We start from the raw sequence: 24,177 nt of genomic DNA on the forward strand, positions 1-24,177 counted from the left end.
CTGTCTTTTTACTGTTGTTTTATTTCTTTACTTACCTATTGTTCACCTAATACCTTTGTTACACTATTGGTTAGAGCCTGTAAGTAAGCATTTCACTGTAAGGTGTAAGGTTTCACTGTAAGGCATTTCACCTGTTGTATTAGGCACATGTGACAAATAAACTTTCATTTGATTTGATTAGTGTGGAAGGAGCGTCTTCCACTCTGGAAGATTAAGAATGTTCCAAATATGAGGATCATGTCTCTGTCAATTCAGAGTCTGACAGTGAGTTGGAAAAAGAGAATGAGATTGACCCTCAGCCAGCCCCAGGACCAGCCCGTCAGCAACCAGCTCATCAGCAGCCGGCAGGAGGAGGTATATGGATTTCAAAAAATTGTGAAATTGAATGGTCTTCTTGCCCAAGGAATGAGCCACCCCGCATGGCTGTCAATGTGATAAGGATGCAACCAGAGCCGACGAGGATGGTGGTTACTCATGTACAGGACATAGTCTTCTTTTGAACTGTTCTTCCCAGAGACCAACCAGAAAATCATTCTGGACTGCACTCATTTGGAGGGAAGCTGTGTTTTTGGAGAGAGCTGGAAGGATATGAACCAAACTCATTTATATGCATACTTTGGGGTTCTGTGGGATGAAGAAAATGGCGGAGAACTTTTCGTGCAGCAATGTCTCTGGAAAACTTCTACATTATTTAGAGGATTACGCATTTCAATAAAAGAGACACCAGACCAGCTCAGCGGCAGAGAGACAAGCTAGCTGTAATCAGGTCAGTGTGGGACAAGTGGGTGGACCTCCTTCCCCTGTTTTACAACCCTGGGTCCAACATTGCTGTTGATGAGCAGCTTATGCTCTACACCTGTATTGCTTGCTGTTTGGGGTTTTAGTCTGGGTTTCTGTATAGCACTTTCAGCTGATCTAATAAGTGCTATATAAATACATTTGATTTGATTTGATTTAGGGGCCGCTGCCACTTCTAGCAGTACAAATCAAATCAAATGTATTGGTCTCATACACGTGTTTAGCAGATGTTATTGCAGGTGTAGCGAAATGCTTGTGCTTCTAGCTCTGACAGTGCATTGATACAGTTGAAGTCAGAAGTTTACATGCACCTTAGCCAAATACATTTAAACTCAGGTTTTCACAATTCCTGACATTTAATCCTAGTAAGAATTCCCTGTTTTAGGTCAGTTAGGCTCAGGGTCAGGGTAAGGCAGAGGTCGGTAATCCAGAAGGGGACAAAGGTACAGATCGGCAGGCAGGCTCAGTGTCAGGGGCAGGCAGAGTGGTCAGGCAAGGGTCAAAACCAGGAGGGCACGAAAAGAGAGACTTGAATAAGCAGGAGCTGAGACACAAAACGCTGGTTGACTTGAACTGGCAACAGACCAACAGAGAACACAGGTATAAATACACAGGGGATAATGGGGAAGATGGGCAACACCTGGAGGGGGGTAGAGACAATCACTAAGACAGGTGAAACAGATCAGGGTGTGACACTGTTAGATATTACTTGTTAGATACAGTTGAAGTCGGAAGTTTACATACACTTAGGTTGGAGGTTGTGGAGGTTTTTCAACCACTCCACAAATGTATTGTTAACAAACTATAGTTTTGGCTAGTCAGTTCGGACATCTACTTTGTACAAGTCATTTTTCTAACAATTGTTTACAGACAGATTATTTCACTTATAATTCACTGTATCACAATTTCCGTCAGAAGTTTACATACAATAAGTTGACTGTGCCTTTAAACAACTTGGAAAATTCAATAAAATTATGTCATGGCTTTAGAAGCTTCTGATAGGCTAATTGACATCATTTGAGTCAATTGGAGGTGCACCTGTGGATGTATTTCAAGGCCTACCTTCAAACAGTGCCTGTTTGCTTGACATCATGGTAAAATCTAAAGAAATCAGCCAACACCTCAGAAATAAGATTGTAGACCTCCACAAGTCTGGTTCAATCTTGGGAGCAATTTCCAAACGCCTGAGGGTACCACGTTCATCTGTACAAACAATAGTATGCAAGTATAAACACCATGTGACCAAGCAGCCGCCATACCGCTCAGGAAGGAAACACGTTCTGATATACGTACTTTGGTGTGAAAAGTGCAAATCAATCCCAGAACAACAGCCAAGGACCTTGTGAAGATGCTGGAGGAAACAGGTACAAAGGTGTCTATAGCCACAGTAAAACAAGTCCTAAATCAACATAACCTGAAAGGTCGCTCAGCAAGGAAGAAGCCACTGCTCCAAAACCGCCATAAAAAAGCCAGACTACGATTTGCAACTGTACATGGGGACAAAGATCGTAATGGAGAAATCTTCTCTGGTATGATGAAACAAAAACATATAACCTAAATTGGAGATTCAATTTAACTTGTATTCGGCGCATGTGAGAAATACAATTTGACTTGATTTGACAGTAGTCTCCTCAACAGTCTGTACCCCTGAATGCATTTCTGCTCTGTTCCAGTGGATCCATGAATCTCCATTTCCATTTTAGAGGTTCTGCTGTTACTGTTTGTCTGACTGCTATATATTTGTAATGTATCTGTTGTCGTCTTCGACAGCCCTCAACAGTGAGATGACTCATCCCTAGGGCTTTTATACGCAGCACACAGACATCTCTAAATACCGGAAATAAAGTGTGGTTGATATTAACAAAAACAACCTTCATATCATGAGGCTGTGTTTTTCGTTGAGCGCTACTCAGTTACTCCGAAGGCAACCCAGTGTGTCCCTCCCCTCCTGCCTTGGGAAGGATACGAGTGTAATCTGCAGTGTCTTCATGTTCCCGATCTCATAAAACATGCATTTTCCCTGCGACGCCAGCAAACGGCTGTGACTGCAGTGAGAATCACCAATAGAACTTCTTGGTATGCATGGGATTCTCAGGACTGTGACTCCTGATTTGGAAAGCAATTATTCAAATATCTCCTCCACTGTAACCGCACCATAGGCGTGTCAAGAACAAGAAGAAGAGGAGCATCTTTGGTTCATAATAAAATTGTTCTGCAGTGTCTGATATTCCAGTAGTAACCGACTTTAGCTTGATGTACAGTCCATTATTGGAGTTTTGGTTTTGGACTCAGCCATGTGTGAGATGACTTGGTTGTAAGGTCACACCACCCTTCTCCTTTGACGCTAGTGTGTGTCCTAAATGGCACTCTATTCCCTATATAGTGCCCTACTTTTGACCATTGTTTATTCGCTTAATCCTTTCATAGCACACTACTTTTGACCAGGGTCCATAGGTATTGAATAGGCTAAGGAGTAGGGTGCCATTTGGGTTACACACTTAAACTGCATAGTTTCTCCTCTACAATGGTGATGAGGCACCGGTAGTATATTTACTGTACATTTGTTAACATAGACTTCAATAGGTTTTCCTTTACAAGATGAAAACCCCTCACCCTCAATTCTGAGGGATTATTAGACGACAGAGAGTTTGATTTAAACTATACTATAAAAAGACACATTGTTAGGTTCCTACAATCCATGAATGTCCCTTAGTTCTAACTATAGAACTGAGGTACTGAGCCATGTTTTCCATCCTTTCCTTCAATTCACCAAACAGTAATTTAATCCCTCACATGGGTCCTAACTAGCTCCATCTCTGTATTGTAGAGTCCATTAAACTCCGCCAGTCAAACATTAGGAAACCTACTTGTATAATAACACAACCGTGCACTTGAATAGAATAGGATGTTCTTTCTTGTTTGCCTCTTTATCTCCCAATGCCTACACCAACACACGCGTGAAATTCAATTATTTTCTAGGCCTCTAATGTTAACTAAACCAAGCTGTACTGAATGCGTTTTCATGTCAGAAATGGTGTGATTTAATACGGCAGAATTCCATTTCAATGAAAAGGAAGAAGGGAAACATGATTAACGATCTGTCAGGCAGTCCAGTAATCAGCAAATCCTCTAAATGCGTTAGTAAGAATAGACAGTGTAGGCTGTTATAAAATACACCCATCGGAAATATGATAAACCGGGCCTCATCCATAGTGTTTGGAACACCTGACGTATAATTCGATGTGCGTCCAACAGTGCATTGTCAGAGTAGCAGTGAGGGATGTCCTCAAGCCATTCCATTAATCTCTATTGAACATGGACATGTGTATACTGTATATATGCATATATACTGTCACGCTCGTCGTCATGATGAGACCAAGGCGCAGCGTGAATAGAGTTCCACATATTTTTAATGAACTGAAACTCCCCAAAACAAAACAACAAAACAACCAAATGAAACGTGACGCTACTAGTGTGCACACAGGCACCTAACTGTAGACAAGATCCCACAACAGAAAGTGGGAAACAGGGCTGCCTAAATATGATTCCCAATCAGAGACAACGATAAACAGCTGTCTTTGATTGGGAACCATATCAGGCCAACATAGAAATACAAAACCCACTAGACCTACAACAACCCTAGACATACAAAACCCTAGACATACAACACTAGAGTACCCACCCTAGTCACACCCTGACCTAACCAAAATATATAGAAAACAGAGATATCTGTATACAAAGATATATATATATATATATATATATATATATATATATATATATATGTATACAGTATAATTGTGTGTGTGTATCCGTCCCTCTGTGTTTACTTGCACCAATGCTGTCAAAACAAGTCTCCCTTTTTATCCAATCTGCATTGTACCTGGATGGTTGTAAAATGGACATTTTATAATCTACTTTCAGCCAATGATGCTAATTCAAATGTTGACTTTGCTCAGAATTGTTGTATGTATCAACCAACCCCCCTGACCATGTAATCTTATTCACAGTGATCTACAAGGCAAAACTGATCCTAAATCAGAAGTCGTACTCTGAGACGCTTAATACATAGGACCCCTGTGGATTAAATCACAGCCTGATCCACTTCAGTGAATGAGTTAATTGAATCTAATCACCTTAATTTCATCTACAGTTGAAGTCAGAAGTTTACATACACTTTAGGTTGGAGTCATTAAAAGTTGTTTTTCAACCACTCCACAAATGTATTGTTAACAAACTACAGTTTTGGCAAGTCGGTTAGGACATCTACTTTGTGCATGACACAAGTCATTTTTCAAACAATTGTTTACAGATTATTTCACTTATAATTCACTGTATCACAATTCCAGTGGGTAAGAAGTTTACATACACTAAGTTGACTGTGCCTTTAAACAGCTTGGAAAATTCTGCATTAAAAAGTTGACTCACCAGCAGGATATGATTATTGAACCAGTTCTTAAAAAAGAAAGACTTGTTTCTATACAAAATGTCCTTATTGTTCCAAATGAAATACCTATGAAGGGAAAAATTATGTTTATATATAAACGACCACGCTAAGAAGACTTGTCTATGAAAAGAAGATAATTTTGCAGGAATCTTATCAATGTTACATTTACAAAGTAACATAAAATTGAGGACACCAGAACGGGAGAAGATATAATGAGGGATGAAATTCCAAATTGAAGTAGGATTCCTTAAAAAATGTTTAGTCCAATTTATCTTAAAAGTGTTATTCAAAGTAGGAAAATCTAAAAAAATGGAGTCCACCATATTCATATGAGTTGAAGTTGAAAAGCACCTGGTCAACCTCTTTACCTATTTTGTTGTCAAGCTATAGGGACTGGGCTGCATAAGTAAGTCTGGAGATACCTTCAGATTTAGAAAGCAATACTCAACCTTTCAAGGATAAATCCCTTGGGGAGACGCACAATTAGCCTAGCATCGTCCGGGTTAGGAATGGTTTGGCCGGTAGGGATATCCTTGTCTCACCGCACACCAGCGACTCCTGTGGCGGGCTGGGCGCAGTGTGCGCTAACCAAGGTAACCCGTCTCTCCCGAGCCCGTACGGGAGTTGTAGCGATGAGACAAGATTGTAATTACTAATAATTGGATACCACGAAAAGGGGGTAAAAACAATGTTTAAAAAAAAAACCAGACTACGGTTTGCAACTGCGCATGGGGACAAAGATTGTACTTTTTGGAGACATGTCCTCTGGTCTGATGAAACAAAAATAGAACTGTTTGTTTGGAGGAAAAAGAGGGAGGCTTACAAGCCGAAGAACACCATCCCAACCGTGAAGCACGGGAATGGCAGCATCATGTTGTGGGGGTGCTTTGCTACAGGAGGGACTGGTGCACGTCACAAAATAGATGGCATCACGAGGAAGGGAAATTATGTGGATATATTGAAGCCACATCTCAAGACATCAGTCAGGAAGTAAAAGCTTGGTCGAAAATGGGTCTTCCAAATGGACAATGACCCCAAGCATACTTCCAAAGTTGTGGCAAAATGGCTTAAGGAGAACAACGTTAAGGTATTGGAGTGGCAATCACAAAGCCCTGACCTCAATCCTATAGAAGATTTGTGGGCAGAACTGGAAAAGCATGTGCGAGCAAGGTATAGCTCCCTCCAGTAACCACGAGCACAACCGTTCTTTGATTTTAACTGGCGGCTTTATTCTGTAGTTTTAGTCAGAATCATCACCTTCCGTGAGAACTATAAAGTAAATGAAAATACAGTTAAGCACACTCTTACAACCTTCTTATCTCACGAGTGACTTATTAGCTTGGTATAACTCTGAAGTGCTTACATACATAAACAGTTTAGCCGGAGCTTTAACAGTATCAGATTAAACACATGAAAAAAGGAAAAATACCTCATTGGCTGCTTATTACAGAAGGGAGGAAATCAAACTTCACACTTTTCATTCCTGGCATGAATTCACACTTCATCCTTAATTATTATAACGTTACCATCCTAACATACACACTTCAACCTATGAACTACACCCGATGACATGAAAACTTAGCTAACACAGCCCGGGATTGCCTTCGCCTCCAAAGGTGTGTTGCTACAATAATGATCCCCGTTACAACAGTTATTAGCTACATCGTTCCGCTTGTCTTATCATTTCCCCCGCATAGCGAACACGTAAACAATTCAAACAAAAAACAACGACATAGATTTACAGGTTAACTGTCAGTTACACAAGGAGGCCTACAAACCTGACTCAGTTACAAAAGTTCTGTCAAGAGGAATGGGCCAAAATTCACCCAACTTATTGTGGGAAGCTTGTGGAAGGCTACCTGAAATGTTTGACCCAAGTTAAAAAATTTAAAGGCAATGCTACCAAATACTAATTGAGTGTATGTAAACTTCTGACCCACTGGGAATGTGATAAAAGAAATAACAGCTGAAATCAATCATTCTCTCGACTATTATTCTGACATTTCACATTCTTAAAATAAAGTGGTGATCCTAACTGGCCTAAGACAGGGCATTTTTACTAGGATTAAATGTCAGGAATTGTGAAAAACTGAGTTTAAATGTATTTGGTTAAGGTGTATGTAAACTTCCGACTTCAACTGTATGACTGCTTTCTTCTTTTTCAATACGGTTACCATTGTGGTCCAATTAGCAGAATATACACTGAGTATACAAACGTTAAGAACACCTGCACTGTCCATGACATAGACTGACCAGGTGAATACAGGGGACAGATATGACCCTTTATTGATGTCACTTGTTAAATCCTCCTTTCAATCAGTGTAGAAGGAGAGAGAATGAGACAAGTTAAGGAAGTATTTCTAAGCCTTGAAACAATTCGGACTCAATTGTGTATGTGTGCCATTCAGAGGGTGAATGGGCAAGACAAAAGATTGAAGTGCCTTTGAACGGGGTATGGTAGTAGGTGCCAAGCACAATGGTTTGGGTCAAGAACTGCAACGATGCTGCTCAAAAGTTTTCCATGTGTATCAAGACTGATCCACCACCCAAAGGACATCCAGCCATTTTGACACAACTGTGGGAATCAGTGTAGTCAACATAGGACGACATCCCTTAGGAACGCATTCATAGTCGTGATCAAAAAATGTAGGATGAATGATTCGTGACATGGATGAAATGATAAGAACATTGGAACATATTGAGTTACATCAATATAATTGAATCAAATCATGAACGTTGATTGCATGTATTTATACAGATGTGGTTGCTACAACATATTTAGCTCAGTCGGTAGAGCAGTAGGACAGTGGGTTTAATTCCCAGGACCACCTGAGAGTAAAAGAAATGCACACATGGCTAAGTTTCTTTAGATAAAAACATCTGCTAAATGGCATATATATATATATATATATATATATATATATATATATATATATATATATATATATATATATATATATATATATATATATATATATACAATAAAATAAAAAAGAACCCTTGAATGAGTAGGTGTGTCCAAACTTTTGACTGGTACTGTATATACACTGAACAAAAATATAAAACAACATGTAAAGTGCTGGTCCCATATTCCATGAGCTGAAATCTAGAGGAAAAATAAACGCACACCTATTTAGGCGAGGTGCTAGCTAGCGGAGTGGAAAACTTGAAAATAAAGGAGTCATTTAAGATCCCAGAAATGTATACACAAAAATCTTATTTTGCTCAAATTTGTTTACATCCTTGTTAGTGAGCATGTCTACTTTGCAAAGATACTGACTGGTGTGGCATATCAAGAAGCTGATTAAACAGCATTATCATTACACAGGTGTGCCTTGTGCTGGGGACTATATAAGGCCACTCTAAAATCTGCAGTTTTGTCACACAACACAATGCCACAGTCTCAAGTTTTGAGGGAGTGAGCAATTGGCATGCTGACTGCAGAAATGTCCACCAGAGCTCTTCCCAGAGATTGAAATGTTACTTTCTCTACCATTAGCCGCCTCCAATGTCATTTTACAGAATTTGGTAGTACGTCCAACCAGCCTCACAACTGCAGACCACGTGTAACCATGCCAGCCCAGGACCTCCACATCCGGTTCTTTACATGCGGGATTGTCTGAGACCAGCCACCCGGACAGCTGATGAAACTGGGTTTGCAGAATCTAAGAATTTCTGCACAAACTGTCAGAAACCGTCTCAGGAAAGCTCATCTGTGTGCTCCTCATCCTCACCAGGGTCTTCGCCTGAATACAGTTTGGCGTCGTAACCGACTTCAATGGGAAAATGCTCACCTTTGACGGCCACTGGCACACTGGAGAAGTGTGCTCTTCACGGATGAATCCCGGTTTCAACTGTACAGGGCAGATTGCAGACAGCATGTATAGCATTGTGTGGGTGAGCAGTTTGCTGATGTCAACATTGTGAACGGAGTGCCCCATGGTGGTGGTGGGGTTATGGTGTGGGCAGGCATAAGCTACGGACAACGAACACAATTGCATTTTATCGATGGAAATTTGAATGTAACAGAGATACTGTAACGAGATCCCGAGGACCATTGTTATGCCATTCATCCACCACCATCACTTCATGTTTCAGCATGATAAACAACGGCCCCATGTCATAAAGATCTGTAATCAATCCCCAGAAGCTGAAAATGTCCCAGTTCTTCCATGGCTTGCATACTCACCACAATCAACAGCCTGATCAACTCTATGCGATGGAGATTTATCGTGGTGGTCACACCAGATACTGACTGGTTTTCTGATCCATGCCCCTACCTAGGTATCTGTGACCATCAGATGCATATCTGTATTCCCAGTCATGTGAAAGCCATAGATTAAGGTCTAATGAATTCATTTCAATTGGCTGATTTCCTAATATGAACTGTAACTCAGATAAATTCTTTGAAATTCTTGCATGTTGCATTAATATTTTTGATCAGTGTAGTAGGAACACAGAGTCTGAGTCCCAAATGGAACACTATTCCCTCTTTAGTGCAATACTTTTTTTTACCAGGGCCCATAAGGTTGTGTTCAGAGGTAGTGCACTATATAGCTAATAGGGTGTCATTTGGAACAGAGATGTACTGTGGTCCAGACAGAGGTAGAGTTAGACACCATGGTTATGCTGCTAGTTCATTGTCACAGGGATCATCATCAGACCTTGGGGTAAAAAGCAGAGCAGGGAAACTCACTATAGCTTTATAGTATTTTTGTTAAGTGTATATGTACAGTCAGGTACATAATTATTGGGACCTTTGAAAAAGATCAGCAAAAAAGACTGCATAAATAAATAACACAAATACTGAGCTATATTGCATGCTCAAATTTGTTGAAAATTACTTAATTTTATACTAATATAATTGCTCAAAGAAAGAGATTTTGTTTAACACGTAATAAAGAAATCTCTAAAAGATAGAGGTCAAAATTATTGACACCCCTGTTTTCAGTACGCCAGCACCCTACCCTTGTGAGGATAACAACACAGCCTTTTTCTAAAATGTTTTATGAGATTGGAAAACACATTGGGTGTCATCTTAGACCACTCCTCCATAGATAATATTTCCAGATCCTTGATATCTTTCGTCTCTCTCGCTCTCTTCTTCTCCCGGTCTCTCTTTCTTTCTCTCTCTCGCTGCTGCAGTTGGAACCGTGAGGGAGGTGTCTTATGGGGGAATAAACAGATGGGACATCACAGAAGGATATCACAGAACAGAAAATAACAATCTGGCAATACTGAGAGAAGTCAGATCGACTGGTAGGAGGCTTTCATCTGGTCTAAACAGTTAGAAACTACAGAAATCCATGGTGTGCGTCCCAAATGTCAATCCATTCTCTCTATAGTGCACTACTGTTCATCCCTAGCTTTGGCTACAAAATGGCAAACCAATTGTGTTCTTATTTATTTTCACAGAATATATTCTGAAAGACATGATTTGGCCGGGCATTACTTTAGGTGTAAAATAGTGATCTGGTAGCACCAGCACTGTCTCATTCATCAACATGGAATTGTCAAACCTCTTGAGGCTAGGTATTACAATACCTTTCTGATAAGCATTTTTCATTTTTTTATACACTTTTTAGAAAGCTGATATAGTCTGCAGGTAGGCACATGTAGTTTCACATTTCCAGAACAGTATTTCGGAGCAGTATTCTCAAACTTCTCCCTTTATCTGAATAAAATCATCATCATGAATTGCAATGAATGACAAAACCAGTTGAGGAGAAAGCTCCTAAGTGTGTCAAATAAATACATATATACAATACCACCGGAGATTGATGCAATCTCCAGCCCTTGAACGTAGCAGTGCCTGCTGGTTTTTATCGGTCAGTACATGTCACTGATTGGTTAAGGAGTAACAACACCTGCTATCCCAGCTCTAAACCATACACTGGCTCTGGATTTGTCCCAAATGGCACCCTATTCCCTATTTAGTGCACTCACACTGATTTAAATGCAGAGAAGATCCGAGAAAGTCAACCAGCAGACACTGTGGCCCTCCAGTAGCTTCCAGTGTAACCCGTTACTTTAGGGTCAAGTTTGATTAGGATAGTTAGAGATGGTTAGGCCCTTACTGTAACACACAAGTGGTTCCAGCAACAAGCCTATGGGGACAGACTGGTCCTCTAGGCTTTATGATTATATAGCGGTTAGGTGACATGAAGCCAGGAGGGTCTGTGGTAGGCCTAACCATACCCACCTTAACGCCTCTGTTTGTGTCCTTAATAAAGATGGACGGACACATCATCATGGCTATACGCCGAATGGCACCCTATACCCTATATAGTGCACTACTTTTGATCATAGTCCATTGGTCCTTGTCAAATATAGTGCACTATAAAGGGAATAGGGTGCCATTTCTAACATGAACCATGACATTTGTAGATTAGGCAGAGCCATACACACTTCTGAGGTTAGAGGAGTGATGGAAATGGCTATGGTCAGTGGATTTGCCTTAAAGGGTTACCATACATGTCTGGATAATGTGGATGTATAGATTTCAACAGAATGGAAATTATACGTAGCAGATTTCATCAGACTATGCATAATGAATAATTAACAGCTATAGGCTTTAGTTCAGTGGGCTAACACAAAGCTGGCCTAGTGCAGACCTGATTCAGTAGCAAACTATACACCTGCATCCATATTGCCTAGTTTACACAAGACCATGTCACATAGTCCACGCTATATAGTTTATTTCAGGTTAAATGACTTGCATTACACTCTATAATGTTCTGTTTACATGCTCATACATTTTTAGAAGGTGACCAAACAGGTGAAACGCATGGTATCTCTGCATGCACAGTTGGCCTAACTAAATGCATTATAATTGCCCGAGGTCAAGCTAGTCTAAGCTATGGTGCCTCATTGACAAAACAGCAACTATGGAAATGCTTTCAAGTGTTTTCCATGGCACGAAAAGAGCAGTTGCCCCTGGTATGGATTCACCTTGCTCGTTGATGCTGTTTAAGAAAAATCATAAAATGTACAGCAAACAATTTCAATAATTGCCTATTTTTCTGTTCGACTTCAGATGCCAATGGCGAAATGCAGTCGGTCACGTGTGGGTAGTTTGTGGTTAGAAAGGGATTGAGCGCCCTTGGCGAAGTACAGGTAGGTAATGGGCTAGACTGAATGTGAAAGGCTTTCACCGGAACATTACAAGCAGTCATGACTGTACAGCATACTTTTTTACGCCTTGGTCACACCAACAGTGTCTTTGCGCAAAATGGTACACAGCATCATCTGGATATGTGTGCAACAAACGTTCAAAATTCACCTTCTACTACCATTTCTGTCAAACTGTCTACGCATACAGATTGACGCATATGTTCGATAAATCCAACATTTGCACCACACCGAACGCACTGCAACTGCCTCTGCAACGCAATGCTGCAAGGCAAACGCAGCCTTTCGTTGGAAATTAATGTAATTCTGGTGTACCAAAATGCAATAATGCTGTCAGTGTGTTCGAGGCACAGAGAGCGCCGTGTCTAATGCTGTGTTCAGGACTTTGGAGAGCTGCATCTTGCTCATTTAGTCCTCAGAAACTAGACTCAAACGGCACCAAAATCCCTATTTGTCAGATTGTATAAAATTTAGAGTATGTACACCTAATTATATTGTTTCTATTATGCTTTCATTTCAATTGGCATACAATTTTAATACATTGCCCACCAAAGTCAAAGTGGACAATTACTCATGAGGGAAAGAGGTAAGAAACCGCTTGAAGATGCTAGGTGGCAGTGTTTATTTAACAAAGCGGGCGGTAATATGCATTCGTTGGAGTCTCTGACACTTTGTTTTTGTGGCGTTCAACATTCACTTCTGCTACCATAACTTTATATATATATTTTTTTAATAATTTATTTTATGAACCTGGTGCTTCTGTAACGGAATCCTTAGATTGCTTATATTGTGCTTCAACAAATAAAATATCAACCATTTTGAAATGTAAGCTATATACTATGTTAATATAGCCTTCATAATATATTACTGTTTTACGACGTAGGCCTGCTCATAGAGCCATTGCTTGACACAGCAGGCTACATGCAACCCCTCTTGCATGTTTGAAATCCTTTCTGTCTTCTAAACATGAAAGCCCAATAAATCACCTTTGCCTGTTAGGCGACAAGAGCTTGCACCATCCATCCATCCCTCTGCGTTCCCCTTCCTCCCCTTTCTCTCTCTCTCTCTCTCTCTCTCCCCTCTTTTCCACATATATTTTGCTGCTCCCATTCGCTCGCGCTCTGAGCAGCAACAACATTAAATAAGTGAAGACTTTAACAGACACTCAGGCAGCCGCAGCATCGTCCGCAGCGAGCGCACACACACTGACACAAGTCGCGTGGGCTGTCTGGACGCCGACGCCATCTGTTCTCGCCCACGATGGACACGCTGCAATCAAGACTGCTTTTAAGATTATCTATTTAGGAAATTTTAACCAGAATTACCATATTCTCTTCGCCCTGAATAGACTACATATTGTAGTGCGTTGGCACGGATGCTCTATTAGGCTACTCTGCTGTCTCTTGGCTGGGGAAAATACTCAGGAGGTACATTTGTATCCATAACATTTGTCACCGAGAGTGGCTGACTGGTCGTCCTCTGTCATCTTGAAGTTGTCTTATTGAGCATCCTACAGACTGTGAATTGTGATGTACTTGTGCCATGGTTACCCTAGTTCCACAAGGTGAGGAGAGGGATTGAGTTGGAGAGATTTTTAACGCGGAGGGAGTTGTGGATCACGGAGACCAGGAGGAGAGAGACAACCGTCAGCGCCAATAACACCTTCTGCATCAGAACCGTCTCGGTTTCTTCCATATATGGTACACCACTAAAACTGGACCATTGGATTAATTTTACAGAGTACCTGTCAACGAGAATATATTTGTTTTAAATTCACTGTAATAGACTTCAATCAGGTCGAAGTGTCTCATTGCGGTTGAACCCCATACCAAGGCTAAGGTTGTGGTTTTACCGTTTGGACCATTTTAATAATAATATTTCCCTCTCGGGTGGATTGTTTGACCATCTCGGACGACCCCAAATGTGCGATGTCTGAGCAGTGAGAGCTCGGTGGGATCTGCTTTGGTCGTCCTGCACAGTAGCATGGCCCCGTCCCGACGGCACTGCGGATGGGAGATGACGCCTCTGTCGGTATGCCTGCTCCTGTCCATCTTGATGTTTCAGCCTGCGCTAGCCAAGGTCTGCAATGACTATACGAGGCACGGTCAGGACAACAGCTGGTTCTCGGGGGATAATGAAAAGTTGCCCATCATGGTGCTCATGCCGATGAACGAGTCGGCGCTGATGAGCAGCATTAGTCAGGGCATCGAGCCCGCAGTCCAACTGGCCATACAACATATAAAAGAATCACGGAATTACAAGTTTTCACTCATCACCAAAATCTACGACACCGAGGTAAACTCATTCACCCACTCTGCACCATGGCCTTTGTATCCTATATCATATATGTGCGTTTGCTTTGGGTTTCTGGGGCATAAACGTTTCAGGACGCTTTCGTTGTTGGTGTGTGTATGTGTGTGTCAGGGAGGGGGGAGGGAGGGAGGGAGGGGGGGGGTGTAGCCTACACTGCCCTGGAGGTAGCGCTCATACAGCGCGCGCCCATGTGGAAAGCGTAATTCTGTAATCATGTGCGCAGTTTTTGAAAATGTGTTTTAATTTTCGTAATTCCTGGAGATTTTCCGCTGTTGGATTAACACAAAAACATACAGTATTGGATGTTGTTATTCATTTTTGTTGTCATTCAATTTTGATAATTTATTTTTGTCATAACTTCATAAACAGTGGCCATTTCAGATTAATTTGCGGTGGGTTGGAATAGGTGCCGCGCACGTGCAACAAACTCGTGATCAAATTACAATTAATCCTCCCTATTTTACGCCTTCACACTGCCGTAAGCTTTTCCTGCGCTGAAGACATGTCATTATGGCTGTGATGCAGAACGTAATTGTTGTCACAATTAGGCACAGGAACCTTTAAATATTGATTTATAGCTGTTGGTTGCAGTTGAATAATTGAACAAGATACCCTAAAATAGCTATTGCATTATGTAAAGCAATGCATTACTCAGTCCCCATCGTTATTTCAGTCACGATTCCCATTGTATTTCGTAACAGATTAAAGGTTCGTTTTCCTTGAACCTGAAGATGGCAGTAATTTGATGTGCGATCTCTTGTTGGCATATACATTTAAGGATATCAGCATCTGTGTGGTCAAGAATGGGAATTATGTGCATTGCATCCCTTCGAATGTTTCCACACGCTAACGTTTAAGCATCTGTGGAACAAATCCCATTCAAGTCATGGAACGGAATGAGTTTTTTTCGCGCAACATGTCCAAATCATCCGAAAGTATTTCAAATTGACTGTGAAGCGCGACAAATGCAAATGCCGGCCCCATTACTTGAATAACATTTGTGCCACAAATGCTAAAACGTTAGCATGTGGAAGCAGTGCCCGGGAAACTAAACGAAACGCATGGATTGCCGTCATACCCTGTTCATCATAGAGTAATGATAAGGGTAAGGAACCCAATATGTTTTTTTTGTAATTTAAGTGAACTATCCCTTTAAGATCAGTTTACCAATCAATATGAGTAGTGTGAAGGTTTTTAATTATGCAGTTATGACCACCCCTTTGATGATTAGTCATTGGTCAGTCTCAGTAGCGTATATTATTACATTGTAAGGAGGATTCCACCTATATTGCATGGAAATCACATCGAATGGTTAGAATAGAATAGATCGTTTTCTTAACCATCAACCATTTGAGTGTGCGGACATTACCGCTGGCCAATTGGCTTCAGTGATTGTGCCCCATCGTGGTGCTTGGCCATGGCATAGCAGCAATTGAGGAGGTGAGAGAGGTGATATCCAGGCTATTATATAAACATTACGTTACCATGTCAACGTGGAAGCAGGTTGAAAGTTAAGGGGCCCAAAACTGCAGCTCTCACTCTAGCTAATTTAATTGACGTGATTAATGGTCTCCGGTATGTTAATCGAGGAAACACGTTTGCTAAACGATCGATGTGAATGATGCTGTTAGAATTACCCAGATGTTAATGTAGACGTTGAAGAAGGTTCATTAACTGTTTCAAAATATTTGTGAGTCTGTATTCTACTGCAGCCAGCATTTGGGCATGTATTGCAATATTTATTTACATATAAAGGTACTTATAAGACCTATGTCAATGATTAACACTAATCAGGTTGAAGTGTGTGGAAGAATGCTGTCACAGAACACAAAAATTAATGTTAGTCCCAAATGACACCCTATTCCCTATTGTTAGTCCCAAATGACACCCTATTCCCTAGTGTAGTGCACTACTTTTAGTCCCAAATGACACCCTATTCCCTAGTGTAGTGCACTACTTTTGACCAGGGCCCATAGGATGCATCTTAAACATGATGAGGCCATGACAGAGACAGAACTGGTGTGAGATCATTGCATGGTTTCTCATGTCTTATTCTTGTTCTGGATATTTCTATAATTTAACCATTTGCATTGAGCTTTTACCGTTAATTCCCAAATGTTTCAAACAGTCCTGAGGTTTTAAAATAGTTCTTCATGTGACCACTGACCATGTTTGAGATATTTCTTTAGTCTAGGGGGGGATTCATATGTGAAAAGGCACAGGTGTTTCCGTGCTGCTGTGAAACAAGTTGAAACAACAGTATAATCTGTTTGACTGTAGCAAGACAGTGATAAGTGGTCAGGAATGGCATATAGCATGCAACTCCTGGAATCCACTCTGACCATGAGATTAAATATACTGCCGCCATATTTCCCCTGGGTGAAAGATGAGCTGTAAACTAGAGGCCAGTGGGTCAACTGGACATCTGTGGATGGATGGATGGATGAGTGTACTCCTATAATGGGCAAAGTGCCCATTGAGTTCCAATGATAAAGTTTTTGTGTTCAGAATATTCTAGTCAAGAATATATAATATACTGTACCTTTTCATATATTGTTCAGGAAACATGTCTAAGTAAGCATTAGTGTCACGGAGGAGTGATTAACTGGCTAATGGCTAACTGTATTTCCTTCGAGGGAAAAACTGTAAAAATCTCCAATAAAACCCAAAGGAAACATGTTTATTGGTGTTCTTAAGAGCTCTCGGCATGAAGGTTCCTGCCAAGGACAGCCATTTACAAGCAGTTGGAAGCCTTTTCCATAAATCCTGCCACCACATTATACTCAACAGGGGGAAAGAGATTACACCCATGGTCTACATAGTAATTATATAAATTTTTGAATGAAAAAAATAGAAAATAGAAAAACAATTGAGCATCCTTTGAGTAATACCTGAGCTGTGTTATTGATGTTATTACTGTCAATTCTATTCATCATGGATGGACACCTGTTAGGACAGAGGACATAGTATTTGAATGTGTTTCTTCCAAGAACATGACTCTGCTGGCCTTGAGAGCTTTGAGACGCTAGCTTCAGGCATGATTCCGGTTTGGTTTGACTCACCACTTTGTTGAGTGGCGAGGGGAAGGGTGTGGGGAAGGGTGTGTTATGGAATACCATATATTACGGGGTTCGTAATTATGTCATATTTTCTCTCCCTCTTTCTCTCTCTCTTACACAATGACACTTGCATGCATGTGCATCCATAACTCTCTCTATCTGTCGCGCTGTCTCTCTCTATCTGTCACTCTGTCTCTCTCTCTATCTGTCGCTCTGTCTCTCTCTCTATCTGTCGCTCTGTCTCTCTATCTTGCGCTCTGTCTCTCTCTATCTGGCGCTCTGTCTCACTCTCTCTCTATCTGTCGCTCTGTCTCTCTCTATCTGTCGCTCTGTCTCTCTCTCTATCTGTCGCTCTGTCTCTCTCTCTATCTGTCGCTCTGTCTCTCTCTGTCGCTCTGTCTCTCTCTCTCTCTCTCTCTCTCCCTCTCTCAATTTCATTTAAATTCAAGGGGCTTTATTGGCATGGGAAACGTTACAGTTTTTCTCAGTCACTTTGGTGCATTTTTCACATCATCCCTAACATGTGCAAAATAATAAGTGCATTTCTTAGAACAATTTGTACAAACTGCAATATACAATAGATATGTTTCTAAAGCTAGGCAGTCACTAAAAATCCTTAGTACATCTCTCAAAAGTAAATATTCATGCCAATGATCATGTCAGTGTCATCAGAATGATAAGTCATCGAGTCATTGTTCACGAACAAGGTCGTCAAAATATTTAGGCATGTTGTCAATGTAACTGTTTACTTCGACAGTATTACTTGATGTAAACTTAGGCTACAGTTTGGATGACAGTTACTGTATTGAAAATGCACAAGGCTGCACTTCTATGGCATATATCAATTTCAACAGTACTATTTACATATTACTGTATGTGGGTTATTGATTGAAAGAGACTGGACAACCCAAGGGGCACAAAGGAAAAAAAACGAAATTAGAAAGAATCACAGGAAACCACCCCTAAGGCACCTGTCTGTCGGCCCACATATTCTCATCCACATCACACCGGATATTTTCCCTTCCAATGCAACGTGGAAAGAATCTTTTGGAATGCCTTCTCCATCCTCTGCAGGCGTCTACTGTGATGTCCTCACATGCTGCATCCACTGCAGCCAGCAGGGTCATCTGTGTGTGTGGCTGACGATCGTACACCTTCCACCTCCATGCTGAAAATAATTCCTCAATTGGGTTAAGGAATGGTGAATAAGGTGGGAGGAATTCTATGAGCATCCTCGGGTGGGTCACAAACCATTGCCTTATGATGTTTGGATCGATGGAAACTCAGATTATCACAAATGACCACATACTTTGGGAAATCCTCTCTAAACAGACCACTCTCATCATCAGGGATGAGAGCCCTGTAGAGAGTCTCTAAAAAGTTGAGTAGATGCTGGGTGTTGTATGGCCCTATAAGGGGGATATGGGTTAGGACACCATGCTCCGAAATAGCCGCACACATGGTGATATTTCCTCCCCGTTGGCCTGGCAAATCCACAGTAGCTCTGTGACCGATGATATTCCGACCCCACCTTCTGCATTTGGTCAGGTTGAAGCCAGCCTCATCCACGTATACAAAGTTGTGAGAGGGTTCACTTGATTCCAACTCCATTATACGCTATATCCCAGAACACACAGTTGAATTTGTTTTGGTAAGGAAGAGTGACATAAAATGTACATATATTGCATGTTCCTTCCACAGCAATGGAAATGTGTGCAGTTTATGCTTACTGTACTATGTATCACTATAAAATGTTGCTGTAAAGTAGTTACATAGATATATGTTTTACCTGTACATACTGGTACCGTAGCTCCTTAACTCTGTTCTCATTCCTTTGGAATGGTACACGGTACAGCTGTTTCATACTCATCTGGTTTCTATGCAGCACCCTGTCGATGGTTGAGATGCTAACCGTATGGATGTTTTCAAAGACATCGTTGTCTTCTATAATGGTCCTTTGTATTTCCCTGAGTCTCATGGCATTGTTTGCTCGCACCATGGTGCAAATAGCCTCCTCCTGTTGAGGTGTGAAAAGGCGTCCTCTGCCACCGGTTTGAGGTAATCTTGCAGTCCTATGTGGGGAAAAATGCAGTGATGCATCGCACACTTTCACATAGACAAAAACTATGCGAACACACATTTTACTGTAAAACATACAGGTGGGTGCATGTAAGGTGCAGTATGTATCTGTATAGAGTATATTTCTGTATGCTGTGAAATACAAGTGGACTACTGTAATATGAAGCATTGTAGGAAGTATACAGTATACTGCTTATATACAGTAACAGTGCACTGTACATTGGTGGACATACCTGTTCTCTCTTCGAAACGTTTGAACTATTGAGGACACGGTTGATCTCCCAATATTCGGCTGCACCCTTCGACCCGCCTCAGCCATTGTAAGGCCATGATTAACAACATGGTCTACAATAGTGGCCCTTATGTCATCAGATATGCGCCTATGTCCTCTGCTGCCTCTTCCTCTGTTTTGCCTTCCACCACGCATCCTTGCTCCTCTTCTTCCTCCTCTTGGCTGTTGACCCTGTTCGTTTCCTGGTCCATCCATTATTGGAAAATTGCAACTCTGTGTTGTGGTCTGTCTATATATGCTTGCCAGTTGATTCTTCATGAGATGCACCTTAGACAACTGGTTGATTGTTGGTTGAACTAACACTTTACATTCCTTCATGACTGAGGGTCAATTTCACCTGCATGATTCAACAATTCACGTTTTTGTAAAAAAGGTCTAATAGAAATGTGTAAAACTATGCTTGACAGTTTATGACAAATAGTTCAACAATTTTGCATGTAATGGCTTATGCAAGGAACTAATGCCTAGATGTTTTGAGGGGTAAGACTATTCAACAGAGAACCATCTACTATATTTTGATCAACATGACATGAGCAATAGATAATGTGGAAAAAAGCTGACACTTGTACATTATCAATTGCAATTTGTTCAAAGGAATAAGAAATTGCTTTAATGATGTGCACAAGTGACTAGATGATTTGGAATTTGTACAAGTAGTATCAAGAATTGCACTTTTGATCTAAGAAATGCACCAAAGCGACTGAGAAAAACTGTAACATTGAAAAAGCAAGTGAGGTAGATAATATACAAAAGTAAAATAAAAAATAAAAATGAACAGTTAACATTACACTCACAGAAGTTCCAAAAGAATAAAGACATTACAAATGTCGTATTATGTATATATACAGTGTTGTAATGATGTACACATGGTTAAGGTATAAAAGGGAAAATAAATAAACATAGATATGGGTTGTATTTACAATGGTGTTTGTTCTTCACTTCACGCTTTTGTTGTGGCAACAGGTCACACATCTTGCTGCTGTGATGGCACACTGTGGGATTTCACCCAGTAGGTATGAGAGTTTATCAAAATCGGCTTTGTTTTCAAATTCTTTGTGGATCTTTGTAATCTGAGGGAAATATGTGTCTCTGATATGGTCATACATTGGGCAGGAGGTTAGGAAGTGCAGTTCAGTTTCCACCTCATTTTGTGGGCAGTGAGCACATAGCCCATCTTCTCTTGAGAGGCAGGTCTACCTGCGGCGGCCTCTCTCAAAACTATGCTCACTGAGTCTGTACATAGTCAAAGCTTTCCGTAAGTTTGGGTCAGTCACAGTGGTCAGCTATTCTGCCACGGTGTACTCTCTGTTTAGGGCCAAATAGCATTCTAGTTTGCTCTGTTATTTTGTTAATTCTTTCCAATGTGTCAAGTAATTATCTTTTTGTTTTCTCATGATTTGTTTGGGTCTAATTTTGTTGCTATCCTGGGGCTCTGTGGGCTGTGTTTGTGTTTGTGAACAGAGCCCCAGGACCAGCTTGCTTAGGGGACTCTTCTCCAGGTTTATCTCTCTGTAGGTGATGGCTTTGTTATGGAAGTTTTGGGAATCACTTCCTTTTAGTTGGTTGTAGAATTTAACATCTCTTTTCTGGATTTTGATAATTAGCGGGTATCGGCCTAATTCTGCTCTGCATGCATTATTTGGTGTTCTACGTTGCACAAGGAGGATATTTTTGCAGAATTCTGCATGCAGAGTCTCATTTTGGTGTTTGTCCCATTTTGTGAATTCTTGGTTGGTGAGAGGACCCCAGACCCCACAACCATAAAGGGCAATGGGTTCCATAACTGATTCTAGTATTTTTAGCCAGATCCTAATTGATATGTTGAATTTTATGTTCCTTTTGATGGAATAGAAGGCCCTTCTTGCCTTGTCTCTCAGCTTTGTGCAAGTTACCTGTGGCGCTGATGTTTAGGCCAAGGTATGTATAGTTTTTTGTGTGCTCTAGGGCAATAGTGTCTAGATGGAATTTGTATTCGTGGTCCTGGCGACTGGACCTTTTTTGGAACACCATTATTTTGTTCTGGCTCCCAGATGGCACCCTCTTTAGTGCACTACTTTGGACTAGGGCCCACTAGGGCCCATATGCACTATATAGAGAATAGGGTGCCATTTGGAACAGAGATGTACTGTGGTCCAGACAGAGGTAGAGTTAGACACCATGGTTATGCTGCTAGTTCATTGTCACAGGGAATATAATTAGACCCTTGGGTAAAAAGCAGAGCAGGGAAACTCACTATAGGGACAGAGGCAGGTACAGCTGCTTATCTGCCGATGGAGTGTTTGCTGTTGTCACCATGGATAACTGAGTATCCATGTACATACGTAAATCTAGATGTATTCACCATAACGTAAGCATGACTGACATGAGCATGACTCACAGTCTATGTACATGCATAGATACAAATGTAAAGCTACTGAGTGGAACATACCACTGGAAAAAGGAACATTGAGTGTCTATTAGGATTTTCTGTTGCTTTTCCAATGAGGGAATGCACAGGAGGTCTACATAGAAAAAACAGCACTGTAGATGCCATTGTAAATACATGTTAGCCAGGATGCCTCTTAGGGAAGCCACACAACATTGTTTTCTCCTGCAGTGTGAATGATCGGTATTGATGTGAAATCTATACCTTCTGGATTGGAAATGGGGGTGAATATGTGGTGACTTGCCGGGGGGGGTTGTATAACTCAGGGTTAGAGGCTAACGTCAGGAGAGGATGAAACAGGAGTGAGACGTCAGATAGAGGAGACGCACGGAATCTAAATCCCTTCATTAGCCCCCCTCAGGAGGAACCAGGGGAGATGTGGAATGCATCCCAAATGGCACCCTATTCACTACATAGGGTCACTACTTTAACCCAGGTTTCTGCTCATAGGTAGTGCACTGTGTAGGGAATAGGGTCCTATTTGGGATTTAATCTTGAATGCCTGCGCAACAAGCTAGCTGTTGTGTGTAGTTGCTCTTGAAAAGCTTGACGTAAGTATAAGTAATCCTATATGTTCCGAATTGTAAGGCCTCATAGTCTGGGATAAAAAGCCACGGAAATAATCAAACTAGTGTATCAATGTACTAGAAGCACATTTTACCTGTGCTATTGTGCCTCTAGTATTTCTAGAATAGAGAAAATTAAAGAGATGCAGTTTTTTAAAGACTGGATACATTTTTACCACAAAGACACTTAGCTAGATTTGATCCTGCTCGTGTAAACCCGATATTCATGTAATTATTTTAGTAAGAGGACATTGCAGTCACGTGATACCATTGGCCTCATGAGGCCATTAAACCATAACGCCTGGCCTATGTTTCAAATAATGCACAGTACATATATATATATATATATATATATATATATATATATATATATATATATATATATATATATATATATATATATATATATATATATAATTAGACTGGCCCTGTGCTTCTGAGAGGAACAAATGCTGCAGCATGTCACATTTGTACACACTTTGCAGGAGCCCCCATGGTGCTACAGTATGTGGCCTTGATAGTTTCGACACATATATGCTTGGGGGTCTCTTTTCCCCTGAGAATATGAGGCATTTTGTCACGATAAGTTGTTTTTTCAATTTCAAGGATAGGCCTATTGGGTTTCAAGTCAAGTCAAATCAAATCAAACTGTATTTATATTACACATTTCTTACAGATTATGCATTTCAAAGTAAAATAAGAAAAGGTCAGACAAAACCAACACGTTTTCTAAATTAGGAGACAAATAGTAAAACAGTAAAACAACAATAAAACAACAGTGGACATGAGAGACTAATGCATTAAATAAAATGTAATAAATGTATATAATGGGATAAAATAGATAGTAAAAGCTTAAGATTTTTCTCCGTGTATAGGACTGGCCCCTCAAACCTCTCTGAGGTATTTAGGAATCTAGGGAAATGTCTCTGTCCCATTTTTCCCAACAGTCACACTTTCACATTTTGCTGAAATCAGCCTAAGAATTCTTAGTCTGACAAATTTTCCATGGTTTCAGAGTAGGAGTGATCTAGGATCAGGTCTTCCCTGGCCATGTAATCACGTTCATT

The 24,177-nt window shown here is 40.8% G+C and overlaps 1 protein-coding gene across 1 annotated transcript in view; it reads left to right on the forward strand.

Moving 5' to 3' along the window:
- Nucleotides 1-13,529: 13,529 nt before the first annotated feature.
- The window catches only part of LOC110489398 (gamma-aminobutyric acid type B receptor subunit 2), a 370,472-nt gene continuing 359,824 nt past the window's right edge, over nt 13,530-24,177 (forward strand). The window contains exon 1 of the mRNA XM_036970730.1: nt 13,530-14,671. Within this exon, the coding sequence (XP_036826625.1) occupies nt 14,360-14,671 (312 nt within the window). The 5' untranslated portion in view covers nt 13,530-14,359. The remainder of the gene's footprint in view (nt 14,672-24,177) is intronic.

Source organism: Oncorhynchus mykiss, chromosome 32 (genome assembly GCF_013265735.2).
Source record: "Oncorhynchus mykiss isolate Arlee chromosome 32, USDA_OmykA_1.1, whole genome shotgun sequence".
Classification (NCBI taxonomy): domain Eukaryota; kingdom Metazoa; phylum Chordata; class Actinopteri; order Salmoniformes; family Salmonidae; genus Oncorhynchus; species Oncorhynchus mykiss.